The sequence below is a fragment of the Erpetoichthys calabaricus genome, chromosome 5 (genome assembly GCF_900747795.2).
Source record: "Erpetoichthys calabaricus chromosome 5, fErpCal1.3, whole genome shotgun sequence".
In the NCBI taxonomy this organism is placed as follows: Eukaryota; Metazoa; Chordata; class Cladistia; order Polypteriformes; family Polypteridae; genus Erpetoichthys; species Erpetoichthys calabaricus.
The window spans coordinates 154,306,143-154,329,433 of record NC_041398.2 but is presented as its reverse complement, the minus strand read 5'-3'; the positions used below and the strand labels follow the sequence as shown (position 1 = coordinate 154,329,433).

The 23,291-nt window shown below is 40.6% G+C and overlaps 1 protein-coding gene across 2 annotated transcripts in view; it reads right to left on the bottom strand.

The window, feature by feature from the left end:
* Positions 1–23,291, bottom strand: part of vldlr (very low density lipoprotein receptor) — a 308,802-nt gene that overhangs the window by 184,107 nt on the left and 101,404 nt on the right. For both annotated transcript variants that reach the window (XM_051927741.1, XM_051927740.1), the window contains exons 5-6: positions 22,400–22,768; positions 18,986–19,108 (exon numbers count right to left, since the gene is read on the bottom strand). In XM_051927741.1, coding sequence (XP_051783701.1) covers positions 18,986–19,108; positions 22,400–22,768 — 492 coding nt within the window. The remainder of the gene's footprint in view (positions 1–18,985; positions 19,109–22,399; positions 22,769–23,291) is intronic.

Sequence of the window (23,291 nt, the reverse complement as noted above, 5' to 3'; positions counted from 1 at the left end):
TCCCAATGTCCTCTTGGATCTTTGAAAGGTAGGGACTCTAATAAAATTTTATATATTGCGGAAATAGTGTTTGTTTCCTCGGAATTGAGCAGTATTTTTTCCAGAATTGTGGAGGGTGCAAGGTGGGGGAAATCGGGCAATTTCTGTTTAACAAAATTTCTAATTTGAAGATAGTAAAAGAAATGTGTAGCTGGGAGGTTAAATTTTGAACGTAATTGTTCAAAAGATGTAAATATGTTGTCTATATAAAGATCTCTGAGCATTTTAATCCCAAAACTTTTCCAGGTATTAAAACTGGATATACTTGCGAAGGTTGAAAGAGGTGGTTCCCTTGCAGAGGTGCCACTGATAAAAGATTTTCCATCTTAAAATGCTTCCTAATTTGGTTCCATATTCTGAGTGAGTAAAGCACAATTGGGTTATTAGTATATTTGCGATAACTTTCATTTATTGGAGAGCAGAGCAGGGAATATAAAGAAGTACTACAGGATTTTACTTCTATTGCAGACCAAGCCTGTGTATGTGCATTTATTTGTGTCCAGGTTTTTATGGCTTGTATGTTTGCTGCCCAGTAATAAAACTGAAAATTAGGTAAAGCCATGCCAACCTCTGCCTGAGGTCTTTGTAGGGTCGCTCTTCGGATACGTGGGTGTTTTGAGTTCCAAATGAATGAGGTTATTATTGAATCTGTTTAAAAAACGATTTATTGATATATATTGAAATGTTTTGAAATAAAAAGAGAAGTTTAGGAAGGATATTCATCTTAACGATGTTAATTCTTCCGGCTAGAGTGAGATGAAGGGTTGACCATCTATGCAAGTCTTGCTTAATTTTTTCCATACAGACGCCAAAATTTTGTTGATAAAGAGCTTTATGTTTACTTGTGATATTTACCCCTAGGTATTTAAACTGATCTGCTATGGTAAAAGGTAGGGTGTCTAATTTATTATTATATGCTTGTGAGTTCACTGGAAAGAGTATACTTTTATTCAGATTAATTCTAAGACCAGATATCTTTTGAAATTCTGTTAGTGCTGTTAAAACAGCAGGGACAGTGTTTTCTGGGTCCGATATATATAAGACCATATCATCTGCATATAAAGAAATTTTCTGTTTCAGTCCTTCTCTGACAATCCCCTTTATCTGATGAGAATTTCGGCAGTGAACCGCCAGTGGTTCAATAGCGATTGCAAACAACAGTGGCGACAAGGGACATCCTTGTCTGGTACCACGTTCTAGTTTAAAGTAGTCTGAGCAAATTTTATTAATACAAACTGAAGCTTCTGGACTGGTATACAGTAGTTTAATCCAAGCACAAATATTCGGGCCAAACCCAAATTTCTCCAATGCAGTGAAAAGGTAATTCCATTCGATCATGTCAAATGCCTTTTCTGCGTCTAATGATAGTAATATCTCTGGGGTGTTTGATTTTGCTGGTGAATATATAACATTAAACAAGCGTCGGAGATTTGAAGATAGATGTCGGCCTTTAATAAATCCAGTTTGATCTTGTGATATTACCGAGGGCAGCACTTTCTCCATCCTTCTAGCTAGGATTTTTGAGAGTATCTTAACATCATTATTCAGGAGTGAAATTGGTCTATATGATGCACATTGTAACAAGTCCTTATTTTGTTTAGGAAAGACGGTGATTAATGCTTGTCGAAATGTTTGAGGTAGTATTTGGTGGTCTTTAGCTTCTGTAAATGTTACCAATAAGAGTGGAGCTAGCTGAGTGGAGAATTTCTTATAAAACTCTACGGGGTAACCATCAGGGCCTGATGATTTCCCGCTTTGTAGTGACTTTATAGCGTCTAGTAATTCTGTTAGCGTTAGAGGTTTATCTAGTTCCTCAGCACTTAAAGCATCTATTTGTGGTATTTGTGAATTATCCAGAAATGCATTAGATTGCGTGTTGTCTTCTTTGGGCTCAGTGGAATATAAAGACTTATAGTAATCTCTAAATGTGTGCATTATTTTATTATGGTCGATGATTTCTTCTCCATTCTTGTTGGTGATTACTGGTATTGCATTGTGAACTTCTTGTTTATGAATTTGTTGAGCTAAAAGCTTATTAGCTTTTTCTCCGTGTTCATAGTAATGCTGTCTAGACTTAAGTTGTTCAGTTTCTTTAGTTGTTAAGATGTTAAGTTCTGTATGCAGGGCCTGCCTTTTCCTGTGAAGAGCTTCACTTGGACGCCTGGCTTGTTCATCTATTCTAGTAATTTCATTTCTTAGCTCTGACACTTTCTTGGTTTCTAATTTATTTCTATGGGAAAGATGTGAAATAATCTGGCCTCTTAGGAAGGCCTTTAGAGTTTCCCAGAGTGTTCCTGCAGAAACCTCTGTAGACGTGTTTGTCTCTAGGAAGAAGCGGATTTGTTTGGATATAAATTCTGTGCAGTTCTCGTCTGCCAATAAAAGAGGGTTAAGACGCCATCTGCGAGGCGAGTATGAGGGGCTTATTGATTTTAGCTCCAAGACTAGAGGGGCATGGTCAGAGATAACAATTGTGTCATATTTGCATGATTTAATTGTAGGCAGGAAATTATTATCTATAAAAAAATAATCAATTCTTGAGTAGCTATAATGCACTGGTGAGTAGAACGAATATGTTCTTGAGTTTGGGTTAAGAAACCTCCAGGGGTCTGATAAGTTGTGATCATTTAAAAACTGTGTAATTATCTTTGCAGTATTAGATGTCGTCCCCCCTGTCACGGGAGTCCTATCTAAGAGTGGATTTAAAACACAATTAAAGTCCCCAGCCATTATAATTATGAGTGTTCACATTGGGAATGGATGCAAATAGATTTTGCATGAATTCCTTATCATCAACATTGGGTGCATAAACATTTATCAAAATCATTTTACTGTTATACAAGTTGCCCATGACCATCACATATCTCCCTTCAGGGTCCGACACTACCTCTGATGCTACAAATGGAACTGTTCTATGTATGAGAATTCCCACCCCTCTAGTTTTCTTTATAAAGCTAGAATGGAACATTTGGCCAGTCCAGTCTTTGTAATCTGAACTGATCCTTGGTTAGTAAGTGGGTCTCCTGTAAAAATACTATTTTAGCGTTTAAGCCTGTTAGGTGAGAGCATACTTTCTTTCTCTTTAATTTGTGATTCAGGCCTTTAACATTCCAGCTCACAAAGTTAACTGTCCCATCATGGAGACATTGATTCTGAGTTTTTAATGTCATTTTATTGTTTTAATTGGTAATATGGCAGTTTTAATCTTAGTTTCAAGATTCCCCAGGAGTTGTTGCATGTTAGCCTGTTGCTGCATTGATATTTATAATTATAAGGATTATAAGAATAGATTAAATATAACCTGCTCTCCTTCTCTCCCCCCTTTATCCCCCCACCCCCCCATTTTGCCTCCCCACATGAGGCTAGACCCCACTTCGCGATGTTCCAGTCCTCTGACATACGAAGAGACAGAGCACGTCCAAAACAAAACAAACCCCACCCTGCAGCGGCATTACAGAATTAAAACAGATATCTTTTACAGTTAAATCCTTAATACTATCTGCCGAAAATGTTCTCATTAACAATATTTAAGATTGAAATAATCCAGGCAAGTAGTTCTTTTAAAGATAGTCACCTCAAATAGCCACAAAGAATCTATCCATTGAGGCACTCTATACCAATGTAACACTATGAAGGGCACCTTCCGAGAATGCATTTATACTCTATTAAACATGCTGCTCTATAGTCCACAGAAAGTCATTGTGCGGGAAAGATCCTGAAGAGATGCACTATGATGAACCTTGACCCACCCAATGATCAGCCAAATTGGAGAGTTACAACTTCATTTGAATATAATTACCCAAATGTGAAAACAGCTAATCAAAATGCGGCATTTAACCAATTCATTTATGGTCAATATCACATAGTACAGCTCTTATATTCTTTAGTTCGCTACATCTTACAGCATCCACTTTTGCATTTTGTGACTACAGAACAGTCCATCAGCATAGCCAGATGGCCTCCCAGCAGTTTGATGTAGGTGTGTGAGCAACTAGTGCCTGAAGATGTACTTGGCATAGCATCATCATGTCATCGGCATGGCGGTCAGCTTTTGTAATATTGTCTAAGACTAGACGGCTGGCTGCGATTCGCCTTTTCACGACTATTATCTGACCACTCTTTCAGGCACTGTGCAACTTTGAACTTAGTGTATCCGCCATGCTTTTGTTGCCTCCACTTTGCATTTGCTGAAATTGTTTTTCCCCCCCATGTGCTTTTCTCATTGTCTTAACCAAACACCAAAAGAAAGGGACTTTATTGATTTTCATATTAAAATATGCAAGATTCTTGGAGTCATCATAGAGGGTGGCAAGTGCATGCATGTGCAATCCTTTTCAGGCTGACCAGGATTTTTGGTTTTTAACTGCATGGAAGTTGGCTTATGCACGGTTTTGTGCATGTGCATTTTCGCTTTTGTCCGTATAACATGTTTTAGTGTGAACTCTACACACTGTTATACAGGAGGCTCCAGGTCTTTATAGCTTGTATATTTGCCATCCAGTAATAAAATTGAAAGTTGGGTAGTGCCATGGCCCCTTTTGATTTAGGTCACTTTAGAATCACCCTTTGGATTCGTGGATGTTTCAATTTCAAATAAATGAAGTTATGATTAAGACTAAAAATAATTTATTTTTTTTTTTTTTTTTTTTTTTTTTAAATGTATATGGGGATGCTTTGAAATGTGAGGAGCAGCTTGGGATGTTGATTCTCCCTGCTAACCTAAGGTGGAGGATCTAGTCACATCAAATTCCTCCCCACCCGTAATATTTAAAACTAGATATTTAAACTGATCTGCCAAGATAAACAAAGGTGTCCAGTGATATGTACTAGAGAATTCACTGGAAAGAGCACGCTTTTATTCAAGTCCAGATATTTTTTTTGAAAATCTGCTAATGCTTTTAGGACTGCTGGCACAGAATTGTGGGTCAGATGTACAAAGTACCATATCATCTGCATATACGGATTTTGTTTAGCTCTGATGCATTTTGAAATTATACAGCCTACAGTTCAATGGCAATTGCCAAGAGCAAAAGGTGATAAGGGGCATCCTTATCAAGTACCACAATCTAGTTTGAAGTTGTCAAGATGCCCGTTAGTTTTAACATTATTTCAGACTAGTATACAGTAGTTTGATCCATGCCGACATGTCCGATAATGTTGAATAGGACTACCTATTCATCACATTGGACAAATTTGGGTTCGGCCCAAATGCTTTTTCTGCATTTAAAGATAATGTTGGATGTAATAGGTGAATATATTAAAACATGAAAAGGTTATAAGTGTCTGCCTTTAATAAATCCTGCTTGGTCTTGTGATATTATAGAAGGAAGCTCTTAAACCTTCTGGCTAGAACTGGAATATCTTAACAGTTAATCAAAAGAGACGGGTCTGTATTATGCACATTTCAGTAGGTCCTTATTTCTCTTAGGAAAGATGGTAATGTTTGGCAAAACATTGAGGTCGAATTTGTGTCTTTACTTTCTATATACATTGCTAATACCAGTTGCCAACAGAAAAATTTATTAAAAAAAAAAAAAAAAAAAAATTCCCCTGGGTAGCCAGAGCCAGCTACTTTCTCACTTTGAAGTGAATTTATAGCATCTAGTAATTCTCAAGTGTCAGATTTATCCAGTTCTGCAGCACTAACAGTATCTAATGAATCTAACTCATTAGATCAAGGGTCTCCAACTCCAGTCCTGGAGAGCTACTGTGGCAGTAGGTTTTCATTCATTCTAACCCTTTTCTTAAATCGGTGACCCGATTTTGCTGCTAATCAACTTTGTCTTAAATAAAAACTAATTTATGATATCTATAGATACCTATACAATATAGATATCTATATCTAGATATGAGACAGAAACAGACTTAAGTGAATTTCCCCTTGGGATTAATAAAGATTCAGGTCCATTTATTATTTTTTCCTTAATTGGCAACCAAACAATATTAGACAAAATATACCAACACAAACAAAAACCTGCATCCATCACACAATAACTAAAAAAAATGGTGAAGGCCTCAGTAATGTTGATCTGCTCAGGTCCACAACACATTGACAGCAACCTTGAGAAAAACCAACAGTTTTAGAAATTCTGCCATGTCAGAATGAGTGCCATGGAATTAAACAACAGGTTTACTTAGCAACGAGAATTGGCTTCAGATTATGAAACTGAAGTTCGTCGGCGACCCCAACTTAGTTGGTCATCTGTTGGCTCACTTCACAAATATATGTTTAGGTGCCATTTAAGGAAAAAATGAATCAATTCAGCAAGACAGACTCAAGAAAAAAAAAGTCAATAAAAGGGAAAATAATTAGCAAAAAATGGTCACTAATTACGTTAGAATGAAAACTTACAGCCACAGTAGGTCTCCAAGACTGGAGTTGGAGACCCCTGCATTAGAGAGAGAGAGAGAGAGATTGTGTCTTCTCTTTAAACTGACTAGAATATAACAACGACTTCTGGTACTTTCTAAATGCAAGTTATATTCTTATGGTCAATTTTATCTCCATCTGTGTTAATTGCTGTTATTCATTATGGATTCCTGCGTGTGTAGTTTAAGGTGGAACATTGTACATACAATAGCTTTGACAAATTTCATATTGCCAATAAATACACCTATGAAACATGTTGTCACTAATGTGTATTGAGGTATAAGGGAATAAAAACATTGCGCTCTCTCTCTCCACCCCCTAGCATCCCCCCCACCCCAACCCCAACATTGTGCCTCTGCAAGTGGGTCAAGCCAAACTTCTAAATCCTAGTCCTCTTACATGTCAAGAGAAGGAGCACATCTAGAGCAAAATGAACCACTCAGCAGCAGTGTGAAGGTTAAAACATATTGTGTGATGATACAGTCCACAATAGACTAATGATATAATTTTTTAAAACAGTCTAAATATTCTAGGGAATAATGCTAAAAAACAAAACACACAAAATGTGGAAGGTTGGTTACATAAAGTTTAGCAAAAAGACAATAGCTTATTACTTTGTGGTAATAATAATAATAAATTTTATTTATATTGCACTTTATATTTTAGCAATCCCAAAGTGCTACAGAGTAAAAATAAAATAAAAAAAAAACCAGAAGAATCTATAAAATACTTTTTAGAAAGTCATTTTGTTAAAGATGAGTTTTTAGGTTTCGCTTAAAAGCCTCAGTCGACTGTGGGGCTCTCAGGTAATCAGGGAGGGCATTCCACAGCCTCGGCGCCACAGATGAAAACGCCCTGTCACCCATGCTGCTGAGCTTAGTTCTGGGGACTTGAAGAGTGTTAGTGTGTACAGAGCGGAGGGAGCGTAAGGAGTTATGAGGGGTAAGGAGTTCCTGTAGATAAAGAGGGGCATGTCCATAAATGCACTGATGGGTAAGAAGGGAGACCTTGTACTCTATTCTGAATGAAACAGGGAGCCAGTGAAGGGTTTTCAGGATTGGGGTGATGTGATCATGCTTTCGCACCCTCATCAGGATCCTGGCAGCACTGTTCTGAATATACTGGAGTCTCTGGATACTCTTGCCAGGAATCCCAATGAGGAGCGCATTACAGTAATCCAGCCTGGAAGAGACAAAGGCATGGACGAGCTTCTCTGCATCTGCCAGGGTGAGTAATGGGCGGAGTTTGGCGATGTTCTTGAGATGGAAAAAAGATGACTTAGAGATATTTGATGTGGGTGTCAAAAGTAAGTTGGGAGTCCATTCTAACACCCAAATTAGTAACAGATGTGTAAAGAGGAATATTTTGGCCAGAGAAAGTAATACTGGTGATGGTAAAAGAGCGAAGATGATGTGATGTACCAACTAAGATGGCTTCTGTTTTGGATCTGTTCAACTGAAGAAAACTGAGCCTCATCCATGCCTCTATCTCCTCCAGGCAGGTAGACAATGTAGATGTTGGCAGAGGAGCAGTAGAGGAGGTGGGGGTAGTCCTGAGGTAAAGCGGAGTGTCATCGGCATAGCAATGGAACGATGAACCATGTCTGCCAATGACAGTTCCAAGGGGGAGCATGTAGATAGTAAAAAGGATAGGGCCCAGCACAGAGCCCTGTGGAACGCCACAGGTGACGTTGTGGGTGTGGGACTTTGCGCTGCCAAGGGCGACATGCTCAGTTCTGCCAGTCAGGTATGATGTAAACCAGTTTAGAACATTTCCTGAGAGTCCAATAGTGTATTGCAGGCGGTGAAGAAGGATGTTATGGTCTATTGTGTCAAAAGCAGCTGTCGGGTCAAGGAGGATAAAGTAGTGAAGGTGAACCAGTATCTGCCGTCATCAGAAGATCATTGGTGACCCTGACCAGGGCTGTTTCGGTGCTATGGCCGGGGCGAAAACCAGACTGAAACTTTTCAAACAGATTGTTCAGTTTGAGATGATCATGAAGTTGTGCTGCAACTATTTTTTCCAGAACTTTGGAGAGAAATGGAAGATTGGAGATGGGCCTATAATTGGAGAGAACTTCAGGATCCAAGGTGGATTTTTTCAGTAGAGGTCTGATGACAGCAGTTTTTAGTGCAGAAGGAATATGGCCAGCCAGGAGGGACTGATTTATTATCCTGGTGATAAGTGGAGAGATGGCAGAAATGTTGGCCCTCAGTAAGGGTGAGGGGAAAGGGTCCAGGGAACTAGTAGATGGTTTCAATTTCCTGATGACATCCTCCACCTCTTGCCGTGTGGCAACAGAGAAAGAGCAAAGAGGATGGACGGTCTCAGACAATGAGTCAACAGTTGGGAAGGGCAAGATATCCTTGGTAGAGATGTGTAAACGGATATTATCAACTTTTTGTTTAAAAAAGTTGATATACATGTTGCACCTCTCAGTGGTCTCAGAATGGGCAGGTAAAGGAGGTTTGAGAAGATGATTTATGGTTGAAAAAAAGTTTAGGGTTCCTGGAGCCATTTCTGATGATGGTGGAATAAAACTTGGACCGTGCAACCTTCAGAGCTTCTGCATACGACGCTCTCATGTGTTCTCTGTAAGCCTGTTTATGGACAGTCAGCCCAGAGGCCTTGAGCCGCCGCTCAAGGACACGCCTTGCCGCCTTCATTTTTCGCAGCTCGCAGGTATACCAAGGTGCTGAGCACAAGAATGAGACGGACCTAGATGTTAAGGGGGCGTGGAAGTCCAGGAGACTGCTCAGGGACTGGTTGTAAAAATCCACAAGGTCAGCAACAGAGAGGGAGCTGATAAAGTCAGAGGAGAGAAATGTAAGGTCCAAGGCATCCACATTGATATTCTTCAGATTTCTGAAATAGATCTGTCATTTTGGTTCGATACGGGAGGAGAAAAAGAGCAGCTCCAATGACACAATTTTGTGGTCTGAAATACCAAGATCAAATACCTGTAGATTCCTGATTGGGGCACAGTTTGAAATGACCAAGTCAAGAGTGTGACCCCTAGAATGTGTGGGAACATCAACATGTTGTTGTAGGTTGAGAGAATCTAGCAGCTCAAGTAAGTCAGCAGTGAGATAACCTGTGGGATTGTCAACATGAATATTTATATCTCCTAAGATTATGATGTTGGCAGAAGTAGCACAGAGTAGGCAGAGTTGGGTTTTGGAGGTCGATAGATAAGGAGAACAGTCCTGGGAAACGGGGGCTTACATTTAAATGCAAGCCAAAGTGTTCATATAAATTAAAGATCAATATAATCATTGCAGCTTAAAAGGGAAAGGGATGGCCAAAAACAAAAAAAAAAAAGTTAACAGCCAATTTCACTTTACAAACGGTCCAAAATGCAAGCTTCAAGTAGAATCTTTCCCTTGCCAGAAACTGATCAGTCTTCTCCGCTTTTCATCTACTTTGTCTGATGAGCAAAAAACGCACCCTTCCAAACTGGAAGTGGTTATTGCAAATTTTACAAGAGGCTTACATGATTTCAGCTCTATTGTTTAATGCTGTAGAATGTGGCGCATGTGAGAAATCTGGGTAAATATGAACACAGGTATTTTCAAAAGTAATCTCATCTGTCTGAGAAAGAACATGATTTTGTTTGGCCTGTAGTTTCTTGAAAATGGACAATTAGGCTTTTTGGTTTGGAGACATTTGAACCATGTATACAGTAGGCTGCAGAGATCTTTAAAATACCTGGAGAGGAGTTTAAAATTGGACATAAAGAATAGTTCAGCTATAAATCTCACTTTTAGACTTTCCCTTTTTCAGGAAGACCATTTTTGATGTTCCGTCTATATCTTCGTGTTGCCAGTTTGTCCACGAGCACTTTACATTCTGATTTTATAGCTGTTGCTCTTTCATCCGGAGCAGAAGCAGATTGTTAGACTATTTCAATATGGGTTGTGAATGTTTGCTTAACATTCAATCTGAGAAGCAATTAGTTTAATTTCACTCAAACATACTTGTATTTTCCGTTATTTTTTTTTAATCCATTTTTTGTGGGATTTCTGTAGATGCTCCAGGTCTTTATCCTGATGCAGTTTTTCATTTTTCTAGTTTGGGACCTTTTTCATTCTTTATTTCTCCATTTTCCTTTGCATCGAGCATAACATTTATGGTCTGCCGAGACTGGCAATCATTACCTTCAGATCACCAAGAGTTTTGATCTTCCCCAATCTCTGTTTACCGAGTTGCAAGTTACAAGGTCAGTAGGAGAGGTCGCAGACTCATGGTTTTTCTGGGGATTAGCTGAAGCTGACGAAGGGGATGAAAAGGCCACGTTCAATTCCAAAAATCCTCATGAAGTCAAATACTTTTTGCCTGCTTCACTTGCAGTTTTGCTCCCCCTAACACTCTAAGCTGGAGCAGGTGCTGCAGTGTCAGGTTCTTGAACTGGACTCTGGTTTAGACATTGATGGCGATTTTTGCCGTCATTCTTTTAAATTCTGAGCCCTTTGTTTGCTACTCATGCTCATTTGTACTTGGCATGTAGTATTAAATCCCCTCTGGATGAATCAACAGGATATCGCGAAATATATAAAAAAGGTTAAGACAACGCTGCTAACAGAGCTCCCCCCTACATGTTCATCAACAACGGTCAACACCAAGTATAATCATTACCCTTCTATTTCATACGAAATTGCTATTGTATTAGGGCAGCGGCACTGCAAGCAACCTGACAGACTGGAGAGTTAAATAGAGATAGTGACTGGGAACTTATTTTGGTTTTAGTGCCACTCCGATATTTTGCACTTACATGGTACAACATTGATTCAATCTTACAGAAACATGAAAAGCAGATTTTTTATCTCCACAACTACTCTAGCATTGCATCAGGAATACCATAAACTCCCCGTACCTCTCCCCCACATATATATCTGTACATATTAACTCTCTGGGCAGATGTCGACTTTACCATTCTCCTAACCTTGAATGTTGACTATCAGCTGTAAGCTTTGACTAAACTTGACATTACGTTTTAGATGGACCCTCTGTCAGAAGGAATGTTCGCTTCATTGCCTTGACCTTGATTCCCTGCATGTGAAAGAGTAGCAAACCGCCTCAAACAACATCTACCAAAGCGAAATACTCGGATGAGGTTTTGAGAATCATGGAGCCAGACACCGATTTTGATGCAAGTGATCCGGAGATGGATAACAAAATCGAAAAAGGGGTCCCAGCATCAGCTGATCGGTCCCCAGCTCATCGTGGTGCTGAACACATTCATGTAGCCAACGCGCCTTCAGGACAGCTGTTTACAATGACAGATTACATCCCCCTTCCACATAGACAGCCGGCCCACTGTGCATCCCTGCCGGCTGTCATGAAAGACAGGAGTCTGGCACAACAGCAGAAGTTTTATGCAGATTTGTGTGCGACAGCCTTGCTATGCGTGCTTTACAGAAAACTTTGGAAAAAATATTCAGCCCTCAGAGTTAAATGAAGAAAATGAACACTAATATGAGGCAATTGCCTTGTTGCCTGCCCTGGATACAATAATGTGGCCAGTTTAACATGGTAAATAAAATCATAAAAAAAAAAAAAAAAAAAAAAAAAAAAAAATAGTGTTTACCCTCCATCTCATTAGCTGGGTGAATCAATGCGGTCTTAAACTTTTTCTATTTCAGATAATCCTATATACATTAGCAAATCATTCTTTAAGAAATTCAACTCAATTACAACCCCATTTATCTGTAATTAAAACATCCATGCATTCAAAAGGCAATTAAAAAAAAAAAAAAAAAAAAAAAAAAAAAAAACACAACAACAACAACCTGCAACAGAAGGTGGCAAGGCACTACCTATCAATTTTAATACTGGGTAGCAAACAAGCTATAAAAAGTTCTGGACATTAGATTGAACACACAAGCTTGGTCTGCAGAAATCTTGCCGTGCTTTATATGCCCTGCTTTGTGCCCCAGTAAAAACTAATTGTCAATATACCAGTAAAATTGTCCAACAATCAATCACTCAGAATATGGAACCAATGAAAGATGCACTTCAAAGCAGAAAAGCTTTTATCCGTTGCATCTCTAACATGACGATCACCTATTTCAACCCCTCTCAAACCTACATCTTTGGAAAACACCCAGGATTAGAACACTTACAACTGAAACTACCCAAATTTTCCATATCCCACCCATTTCTATTCCAGAAGAAATACTGATCAGTCCTGAAGACTCAGACAGCATTAAAGAAATATATAAAACATCTTAGTTTCTTTTTAAAGATCCTAAAGGATGGTGGCAAAGGACCTTTTAACTTCTTAAAGAGTGGTGCAGTGCTAGTGCTGCTGCTTTGCAGTAAGGAGACTGTGGAAGATTGTGGGTTCACTTCCCGGTTCCTCCCTGTGTAGATAGCGCTTGGAGTACTGAGAAAAGCTCTATATAAATGAATTATTTTTATGTGCAGAGCGTTCAATCAATCATTAAGCGTAAAATATTTCACTCTTAAAAATTGTCCAAAAAATATCCAGAGCAAAAGCAAACATGAGTGTTGCAATCTAGCTCCAGTGTCACTGGGCCACAAGTTTTGGGAGAGCACCAAATTAACATTTTGTACATAGTCAAGATTTCAGATAGCCTTGGTGTCACAATCACCCCAAACCCAATGAACAGCAGTATTTGGTATACTTAAAGTGAAGGACAATTGATTGTAATTGCCTGTAACACACTACCACCACACAGACTTATCCATTCCACTTACCTGGAAGTGGGGGTTGGTGAATTCTTGCTTAGAGGATCTGTTCAATACTTAATATGGCAAGATATTTTATATTAAAAAAATACAATAAATTTATATGGTTGGGTAGGACTCTTTTTGCCCATGCTGTTGGGTCATCTCTCCGGTGGAGAATGATTTTATTAAATTCGACTTGTAATGTTTAATTTTCTTGGAGGAAAAACATGCCACTTTTTGTAAACACTTCAGGCAATTTAAAAAAAAAAAAAAAAAACAGGTCACCAAATCTATAGCACAGTATGTTTCAATAAATTAAGATCTGGTGAAAATAAATACACAGTAATCCCTCGCTATATCGCGCTTCGCCTTATCACGGATTTTATATGTAAGCATATTTAAATATATATCGCGGATTTTTTCCTGGTTCACAGATTTCTGCGGACAATGGGTCTTTTAATTTCTGGTACATGCTTCCTCAGTTGGTTTGCCCAGTTGATGTCATACAAGGGACGCTATTGGGAGATGGCTGAGAAGCTACCCAACTTACTTTTCTCTCTCTCTCTCTTGCGCTGACTTTCTCTGATCCTGACGTAGGGGGATTGAGCAGGGGGGCTGTTCGCAAACCTAGACGATACAGACGCTCGTCTAAAAATGCTGAAAGATTATCTTCACGTTGCTACCTTCTGTGCAAGCTGCTTCCTGAAGCGACATGCTGCACGGTGCTTCGCATACTTAAAAGCTCAAAGGGCACGTATTGATTTTTCACTGTTTGCTTTTATCTGTCTATCTCTCTGCTCCTGACAGAGGGGGTTGTGAGCTGCCACCTTCAACAGCTTTATGCCGTGGTGCTTCGCATACTTAAAAGCCAAACAGCCCTATTGATTTGTTTGCTTTTGTCTCTCTCTCTCTGACATGCTCTGCTCCTGACTCGCACTCCTTTGAAGATATGTTTGCATTCTTTTAATTGTGAGACTGAACTGTCATCTCTGTCTTGTCATGGAGCACAGTTTAAACTTTTGAAAAAGAGACAAATGTTTGTTTGCAGTGTTTGAATAACGTTCCTGTCTCTCTACAACCTCCTGTGTTTCTGCGCAAATCTGTGACCCAAGCATGACAATATAAAAATAACCATATAAACATATGGTTTCTACTTCGCGGATTTTGTTATTTCGCGGGTGGCTCTGGAACGCAACCCCCGCGATGGAGGAGGGATTACTGTACTATAAAAAGCACAAATTTACACACTATGCACATATACATGCATTTCATTAATGCAATTAGCCGATTGATTGAAATATGAGATGCTAAACCAAACCCTTAGTATACCAAAAATCTTCCAACACATTCTCCTACCTTTGCACAAAAGTGGCTTTTTTTTTTTTTTTTTTTTTTTTTTTTTTATATAAATATCAAGGCTTGTTCACTTCATAAATTTAATATGTGCTTATATTTGGCAATGGAGTACAATTAGGATACAGCAAACTGCTCTTCAATGGTACTGTTGTGAAGCAGGTACCAGTTAAGCAGGCCTCAAAATGGGCCAAGAGAGGAAATAAACCACCACACAATGAACTATGCCTAAACAAACGTTTTATTTTTACTGCCTCAGAAACTGAGGATTTTTGCTACTGTTTTTCCTATCAAAGAGCTTTTAAAAGCACCAAAATACAGTAGTTGAATTTGATTTTTGGGCTCTTCCCTGTTTAATCTCAACATGTTCACTGGAGTTGCCCCCGGTGAGGCTCCGAGCGGGTGTGGGCACATTTATTGCCCCATCGACTTGGAGCCTGTACATTGGGATTTACCCTGGTGGACGAGAGGGGAGGCTCCCTCCGCCTTCAGGTGGGGGGAGTCGTTGTAACTGTTTGTGCATATACACCGAACAGTAGTTTGGAGTACCCACCCTTTTTGGAGTCCCTGGAGGGGGTGCTAGAGGGCATACCTTCTGGGGACTCCCTCGTACTGCTGGGAGGCTTCAATGCTTACGTGGGTAATGACAGCGAGACCTGGAAGGGCGTGATTGGGAGGAATGGCCCCCCCCCGATCTGAACCCGAGTGGTGTTTTGTTATTGGACTTCTGTGCTCGTCACAGATTATCCATAACAAACACCATGTTCAAGCATAGGGATGTTCATATGTGCACTTGGCACCAGGACACCCTAGGCTTCAGTTTGATAATCGACTTTGTGGTCGTGTCGGACTTGTGGCCACATGTCTTGGACACTCGGGTGAAGATAGGGGTGAAGCGGTCAACTGATCACCACCTGGTGGTGAGTTGGCTTCAATGGTGGGGGAGGATGCCGGTCAGGCCTGGTAGGCCCAAACGTGTTGCGAGGGTCTGCTGGGAACGTCTCGCAACGCCCCGTCAGAAGTAGCTTCTACTCCCACCTCCAGCAGAACTTCGACCACGTCCCGAGGGAGGTGGGGGACAGAGTCCAAATGGGCCACGTTCCATGCCTCTATTGTTGAGGCGGCAGACCAGAGTTGTGGCCGTAAGGTGGTCTGTGCCTGTCGTGGCGGCAATCCCGAACCCATTGGTGGACACCGGCAGTTAGGGATGCTGTCAAGCTGAAGGAGTCCTACCGGTCCCTTGGGACCCGTAGGAATCTGGAGGCAGCTGATGGGTACCGGCAGGCCAAGTGGAATGCGGCTTCAGTGGTTGCCGAGGCAAAAACTCGGGCATGGGAGGAGCTTGGGGAGGCCATGGAGAACGACTTTTGGACGGCTTCAAGGAGATTCTGGTCCACAGTCCGGCGTCTCAGGAGGGGTAAGCAGTGCAGTGTCAACACTGTATGGTGGAGATGGTGCGCTGCTGACCTCGACTCAGGACGTTGTGGGGAGTACTTCGAAGACCTTCTCAATCCCACTAACATGCCTTCCAATGAGGAAACAGAGCCTGGGGACTCAGAGGTGGGCTCCCCCATCTCTGGGACTGATGTCACCAAGGTGGCAGTGCCCCAGGGGTGGATGAGATGCACCCCAAGTTCAAGGCTCTGGATGTTGTAGGGCTGTCTTGGTTGACACGTCTCTGCAACATTGCATGGACATCAGGGACAGTGCCTGTGGATTGGCAGACTGGGGTGGTGGTCCCCCTCTTTAAGAAGGGGGACCGGAGGGTGTGTTCCCACTACAGAGGGATCACACTCCTTCGCCTCCCTGGAAAAGTCTATTCGGGGGTTCTGGAGAGGAGGGTCCGTCGGATAGTCGAACCTCTGATTCAGGAGGAACAGTGTGGTTTTTGTCCTGGTCACGGAACAGTGGACCAGCTCTACACCCTTAGCAGAGTCCTGGAGGGTGCATGGGAGTTCACCCAACCAGTCTACATGTGTTTTGTGGACTTAGAAAAGGTGATCGACAGTGTCCCTCAGGGAATCCTGTGTGGGGTGCTCCGGGAGTATGGGGTACCGGACCCCCTGATAAGGGCTGTTCCGTCTCTCTACGATCGGTGCCAGAGCTTGGTCCGCGTTGCCGGCAGTAAGTCGAACCCGTTTCCAGTGAGAGTTGGACTCCGCCAGGGCTGCCCTTTGTCACCAATTCTGTTCAGAACTTATGGACAGAATTTCTAGGCGCAGCCAGGTGTTGAGGGGGTCCGGTTTGGTGGACTCAGGATTGGGTCACTGCTTTTTGCAAATGTGCTGTTTGCTTCATCAGGCCGTGATCTTCAGCTTTCTCTGGATCGGTTCGCAGCCGAGTGTGAAGCAGCTGGGATGGGAATCGGCACCTCTAAATTCAAGACCATGGCCCTTAGCCAAAAAGAGTGGAGTGCCCTCTCAGGGTTGGAAGCGAGATCCTGCCTCAAGTGGAGGAGTTCAAGTATCTCGGGGTCTTGTTCACGAGTGAGGGAAGAATGGAGCGGGAGATCGACAGCAGATTGGTGCGGCGTTCGCAGTGATGCGGGCTCTGCATCGGTCTGTTGTGGTGAAAAAGGAGCCGAGCCGTAAGGCAAAGCTCTCAATTTACCAGTCGATCTATGTTCCAACCCTCACCTATGGTCATGAACTATGGGTAGCGACCGAAAGAACGAGATCGCGAATACAAGCGGCTGAAATGAGTTTCCTCCTCAGGGTGTCTGGGCTCTCCCTTAAAAAGATAGGGTGAGAAGCTCAGTCATCCGGGAGGGGCTCAGAGTAGAGCCGCTGCTCCTCCGTATCAAGAGTCAGATGAGGAGGCTCGGGCCTCTGATCAGGATGCCTCCTGGACGCCTCCCTGGTGAGGTGTTCCCTGGGGCCTCCTCAAGTTGGATGTGCCCGGAAGACCCAGGACACGCTGGAGGGACTGTCTCACGGCTGGCCTGGGAACGCCTTGGGACTCTCCAAAAAGAGCTAGAAATGGCTAGAGAAGAAGAAGTCCGGGCATCTTTGCTCAAGCTGCTGCCCCCATGACCCAACCTCAGATAAGCAGAAGAGGATGGATGGATGGATGGATATATGTTCAATTTAAGACTGTGGAGAAAACTCAAAGCTGGGGGTTGGGGGGTCTAAAACCCAAAGTTTAAATGTTTTTAGGATTTTAATAGTGCTTTTTAAGGTCACAAAAAAGGTTTACAACAGTAATTCATTTTAGCACAATACAATGAAGGGTAGAGTTGTATTTAACATTTTTGCAGTGTGCCATTTTAAGTTCCTAATTTGAACAGTTCTATTATATACCCAGTCCGTCCTGGGTATGACAATCTGCATCTAGCCCTGCATGTAGGCCCTCCAACCCGCAGGGAAAAAACTGGGGATTGGCAGTAGAATTGTCACTCCGGCCACAAAAAAACCTCACTAGTTCTATTCCATCTGAACTAGTGTGGTGCAGAGTTGTCACCCGCTCCACGGCTGCACTCTGGTCCTAACCTGGGGTCTCGATTTGGTTTGTCATGTGGTGGGTACGGCAAAGCGCTGTATCAGTGCGTCCTGTTTGAGTTTTACATAAAATTTAATTTGGTACACTGCAATAAATCTTAGTTATAAAATGTGAACCATAATCTGAACCATAAAGCTGGTTAACTGGCCTGGTGAATCAACTAGTTAATCTCCTGCTTTTTTTTTTTATCTGGGGTCAGAATATTGCTTATGAAGCTGGTGTCCTTCTCACCCCCCCCACCCCCAATTTGCCATATGGTCCTCTATGTTGCTCTTGGCCTCAAACCCCAACCCACATTCAAATTTAGCAGTAGGTAGCTGTGCTATACAGCGATTGCTGACATTTGAAGTTGCGCTTTTAACATTTATGCATCACTAATACAGACATGAGTCACCAAAAAAGTTGTCAGGGGAGAGACTAGAAATACAATCTTAATTTTAGATCATACATATAGTAAATTACAAAGGAGGAAACATTTATATGATTACTTTGTAGAAGTGTAAAACCTGATCATACAATTATGTGAGGAATATAAAGAAAAATACAATCTCTTCACTCAATTTTATTTCGAGAATTGCAATTTTCCACACAATGTGATAATTTTAAAAATATCTCCCTTTTCATTCTCCATACCCATCTTAGTGGGTCAGTGTCATGATTTAAATGAAAATGCAATCCACACTTTGCTTTTTCTTAATGACCTGCAGAACTCTAAAGAAAATTCCATATTTAATTCATGTTTCCTTGTTTTGTCACACATGTGCTGCAAACCTATGGAAAATTAAATGACTGGCGATTTTTACAATTCAGATAACTGTAGTATGTGTAATATTGCAGATTTTTTCATTTTTATTTTTTGCAGCCTCCTTGTATGTAGGCTTTATAAAATCCCAATGTCTTTCAATTTCAGTTTTAGTTGTCTTTTGCAGATACCTCTCAAACTGGTGACATTTTAAATTCCAGTATGAACGACAAAACAAAAATTACTTTTTAAAACTAAGCACCATCAAGAAATCTAGAGAAGCAGCTTACCATTTTTACAACTGAACTCATCACTCCCATCCGTACAGTCCACGATACCATTGCACTGTCTGCTTCCATGAACACAACTGCCATCAAAACACTTAAAATGATCTGGTCGGCATGTTCTAGCAGCTGAAAGAAAAAAAAAAAAAAAAACATACAATGCATGCACAACAAACAAACAGCAACTCCAAAATAATCTCACTTAAGCAATGAAGATTGCTTGGTATACAGGATATTTAACACTGCTCAAAAAATCCCAACTAATCCAGACCTCCACTGCATAGCAGTTTGTACAGCTTTACTCACTTGTCCAGTTTCTTTGCATTGCTCATGAAGGCTTCAGTTTATCCAATAGCAAGCACAGACAGGAGCAGCTCCTTTCAGAAATACAGCTACATAAGTAACTTTTGCCATAGGGTGGAGAAATTAAGTGAACACTTTAAGAATTACATTAAGATGGAGGCCAGGAACACAACACTTGCTGTGTGATTTAACTAAAGTCCTTTGTAATAACGCAACAATTATGGTTAATTTGTTTTTGGGTTTACATTTTGGAATGTTGGGCATGCTGGTTTGATTTCATTGCTGTCCATTTCCACTTTTATAATCTAAAGCAGTGGGTTAAAATGAAACCTCTTTAAAACCTGTTTCAAATTAAAGAGTAATACAGCTGTAATAGGGATGTAACTATATTTGTACAGAACAATCACTGTACAGGTGTTACAGTTCAGTTGCATTGTACAGAGAAAATGCGATGACTGATAAATCTAAGACCGATCCAAAAATTTACAAGTGAGTTCCACACAGAACCCTTAAAATGTAAGCCTTTAGCAAGTCTAGCCAAAAGCCGATTGGTATCTCGGGAAATCCCACCTATTTCTTTTAAAACATCTGCGTAGGAACATTAGGTTTCCAGTGAATTACAATTGAAATGGAGTGCAAGTGGTAGATCAGATGAGGAAAAAGTGTGTCAAGTATCATTCAGCAGTTGGAGTATGAGGGGAGGAAAAAACCCATACAAACCACATGCTAATGCATTTTTAATGTCATCACCCAGATGTTCCAATCAGAGCATCTACATGCAACTCCAGACATAGCCAAATTACAGAAGCAATAGACATTTACATTTCAACAGTTAAAGGGGCCATATGCTGTGGTAGAAGACTCCAGCTTCAAGTATTTATTAAGTGCTCAAGCTGCATTACAACATTCCATCCCTTATGCAAATAAGCCAACCAGTGGTCCCTGCACTTTGCCGGCATCCAGTAAACAGTGATCAAACACAGAACTGGGTCCACATATAGGATGCTTTGCCCATACTTTAAAACTTGCCATTACGAAAAACAGCAATTAACCAGGTATTTCAACATCTGAGGAAAAAATGAAGAATGATGGAGATGAAGAAACCAAAGCACAATGGCAGCCCATATTTTGGAGCTTAAGCTGGAGATGCTTCTTTCAAAACATTGTCTCTATGTGTCCACATTCTGGAACTCTACATGTTTGAGTGGTATATGGAACAAGCTGCTGTTAACTCCACGTTAACAGAGCAGGCCTTCAAGAGCAAGGAGATTACCAACTTGTCTGACCAAGAGGTCAGCATTGGAGAGAAGACTTGAGATTATGAAGCCTTTTAAGACTCACTATACTAAATGAGCACTGAACCACCATCTGTTTCAATGATCCTGAAATACAACAAAATAACACTCCTACTGTCAGGGAAAAAAAAAAATCATGTCCCCAGTGAAAACCTGCAAAACATACTCATACCCTGTACTTTAGCACTTTCTTCTCAAGTGTACTGCTCTTAATCCAAGGTCTAAGACACTCACTTGCATCCTGTCATCAAAAGATTTATGAAAATCTCAAATTCTGAGTAGCACAGAAGACATTGGTCTTAGTGGACCTCACTAAACTTTGTTTTTGTCATTTAATACCCCAGGGTGAGAGCAGAGACAAGGACCAGTCCATCAACTTCACAGGCCAATCCAGTGTCAGGAGGAGCATTTTCCTCCCTACTACAAAGGTAGTAACTATCACTGGACCTTCTGGCCCACTCTTTGAAAAAGGCCAGAGGAATGAGTATGATTTGAAGCAGTTGAGAGAGGAAATGTATGCCTACATGACAAAAGGGTTTCAATTAATTCCAAACCACTAGTCTGGGGTAAGTCATGTAAGACAGTTACTGCTAACCGATCTGCCTTTACTACTAACAGACAATTTTTAAAGAAGGGGGGGGGGGGGAATAAAAAAAAAAAAACAAAAAACGAACAAACCTTGACTACTGTGCAGAAGTGTATGATGGATTGACACAGTAAAGCAACCAAAAATGATTCATTGCTTTTAAAAGGCATAAGTATTTGTTATTCAACTGTACTGCTATTTTGCAAAATCATGAGAAATGTTTCAGTGTATGGTATTATGCAAACACACTGAACAGAACATTGTTTTTTTTTTTTTTTTTTTAAGTTGCCAGTTGGTAAAATGCCGAACTGTAACCACTATCTCAAATCACCCTCTACTAGAGTTTTTTTTTTTTTTTTTTTTTTTTTTTTTAAATTGAAGTTTGCTTGCAAATTGCCAAATTGACCTCTACCATTACACCCCTATTACAGACTGACAAAACAATTTTTGTTCATTTTGCCATTAATTTGTGGATTTATTGGACATGCCCATTCAGTCTATTGAACTCCAAATGCTCTAGTGGCCTTTTATGAACTCACTGGACCTCTGCTTAAATCAAGCATGTAAAGTAAAAGAATGGACTAGATACAGTCTACAGGGGGAAATGCATTATTTGTATGACCCTTTGCACTCCAGAATGCAGGCCTATACTGCAACAATGGTATTTCTACCCAAATTTTGTATTAGAACATTATGTCCTGGAGTAAGTGATAATGTTTAAAATACGGAGATTAATCTCAGTTCTGTGAGACTGAGTTTATAGAGTATTTTAAATAGAGCAACAATCATTGAATTAGTTACAGGTATTTCATGTTGGAACAGGGAAAAATAAATCTAAACCCATCATACATACAGAACTGAAATGGTACAATTTGACTATTTTTACTTTCACAAGTGGATCAGATACAACCACAGAACAATTACAGGCATGTGTTTATAAGTAAAACAATTCACTTGGCTTATAGCCAGTGTCGTTTACTCAATGCAATTTATATTGGTGCTGAATTTAATAAAAAGGAACCTTAGGCAACACTATTCAAGAGGCAGGGATTGAGGACAGTCTACAAAATGATTAATTGGTTAAACACAGAAAATTGTTCACAGTACACTAGTTAAAAGCATTGTACACAAAATTAGAAACTAGCTCAATGGACACTTATTGCTGAATTGTGATAAGAAATTCAAATCAGGATCCTGGAATAGTGTAGTCCAAAATTATGGAATTAGGAAACTTACGGCAGTTATATTCATCACTTCCATCTTTACAGTCTGAATCTCCATCACAACGCCACTTGAGGTGAATGCATTCACCAGAGCCACATTGCATCTCTCTTGATGAGCATTTTATGGGTTGATTGGGCTGATGACCACAAACATGGTAAGACTCATCTGAGTGGTCTTGACAATCCACATCATCATCACAAACCCAGCTTACAGGAATACAAGTATTATTGCACTGGAATTCACTGGGTCCACATGAAGTAGGTACACAATCTTGCTCGTCACTTTTATCTCCACAGTCATCTTCTCCATTGCAGAGAAATTTACGGGATATGCACCGACCATTAAGACAGGTGAACTCAACAGGTAAGCAAGTAATATTGCCTGTGTGGGGGAGAGGGAAAAAAAAATGAAAATCTCCACTTTAAAATTTGTTTTGTTAAATGAAAGTGAAACTGGAAGAAGAAAAAAAAAAAAAAAAAAAATTACAACCAAAGTTATTCAAGTATATTCTCCCATGTCAACAAGGAACAGACATTTTGCAAGTTTAGTTTAAAAGATCAAGATACTAGTTCAGCTTCCAACTGCTCCAATACTTTCAGCAGTGCCAACAAAATTTATATAGCACATTCTCATACAAATTGTGCAGCTCAAATTACTTTACAAGATGAAGAAAATTTACATGAAACAAAGATTAGGCAATGCTAAGTGACAAAGAAAGTGAAGCCAGGTAACCAAGAGGGCAGCGGAGAGAGGGGGGGGGGGGGGGGGGGGGGGGGGGGGAATCTGCTGGGGTTCCAATACCAAGAGATTGCCCAGCCCCCACTAGGCATTCTATGTAACAAAATGATCTAAGTTAGTCCTCAAGGTTTTCAGGCTTCCTGTGAAAAGAATTTAAGGTCACACT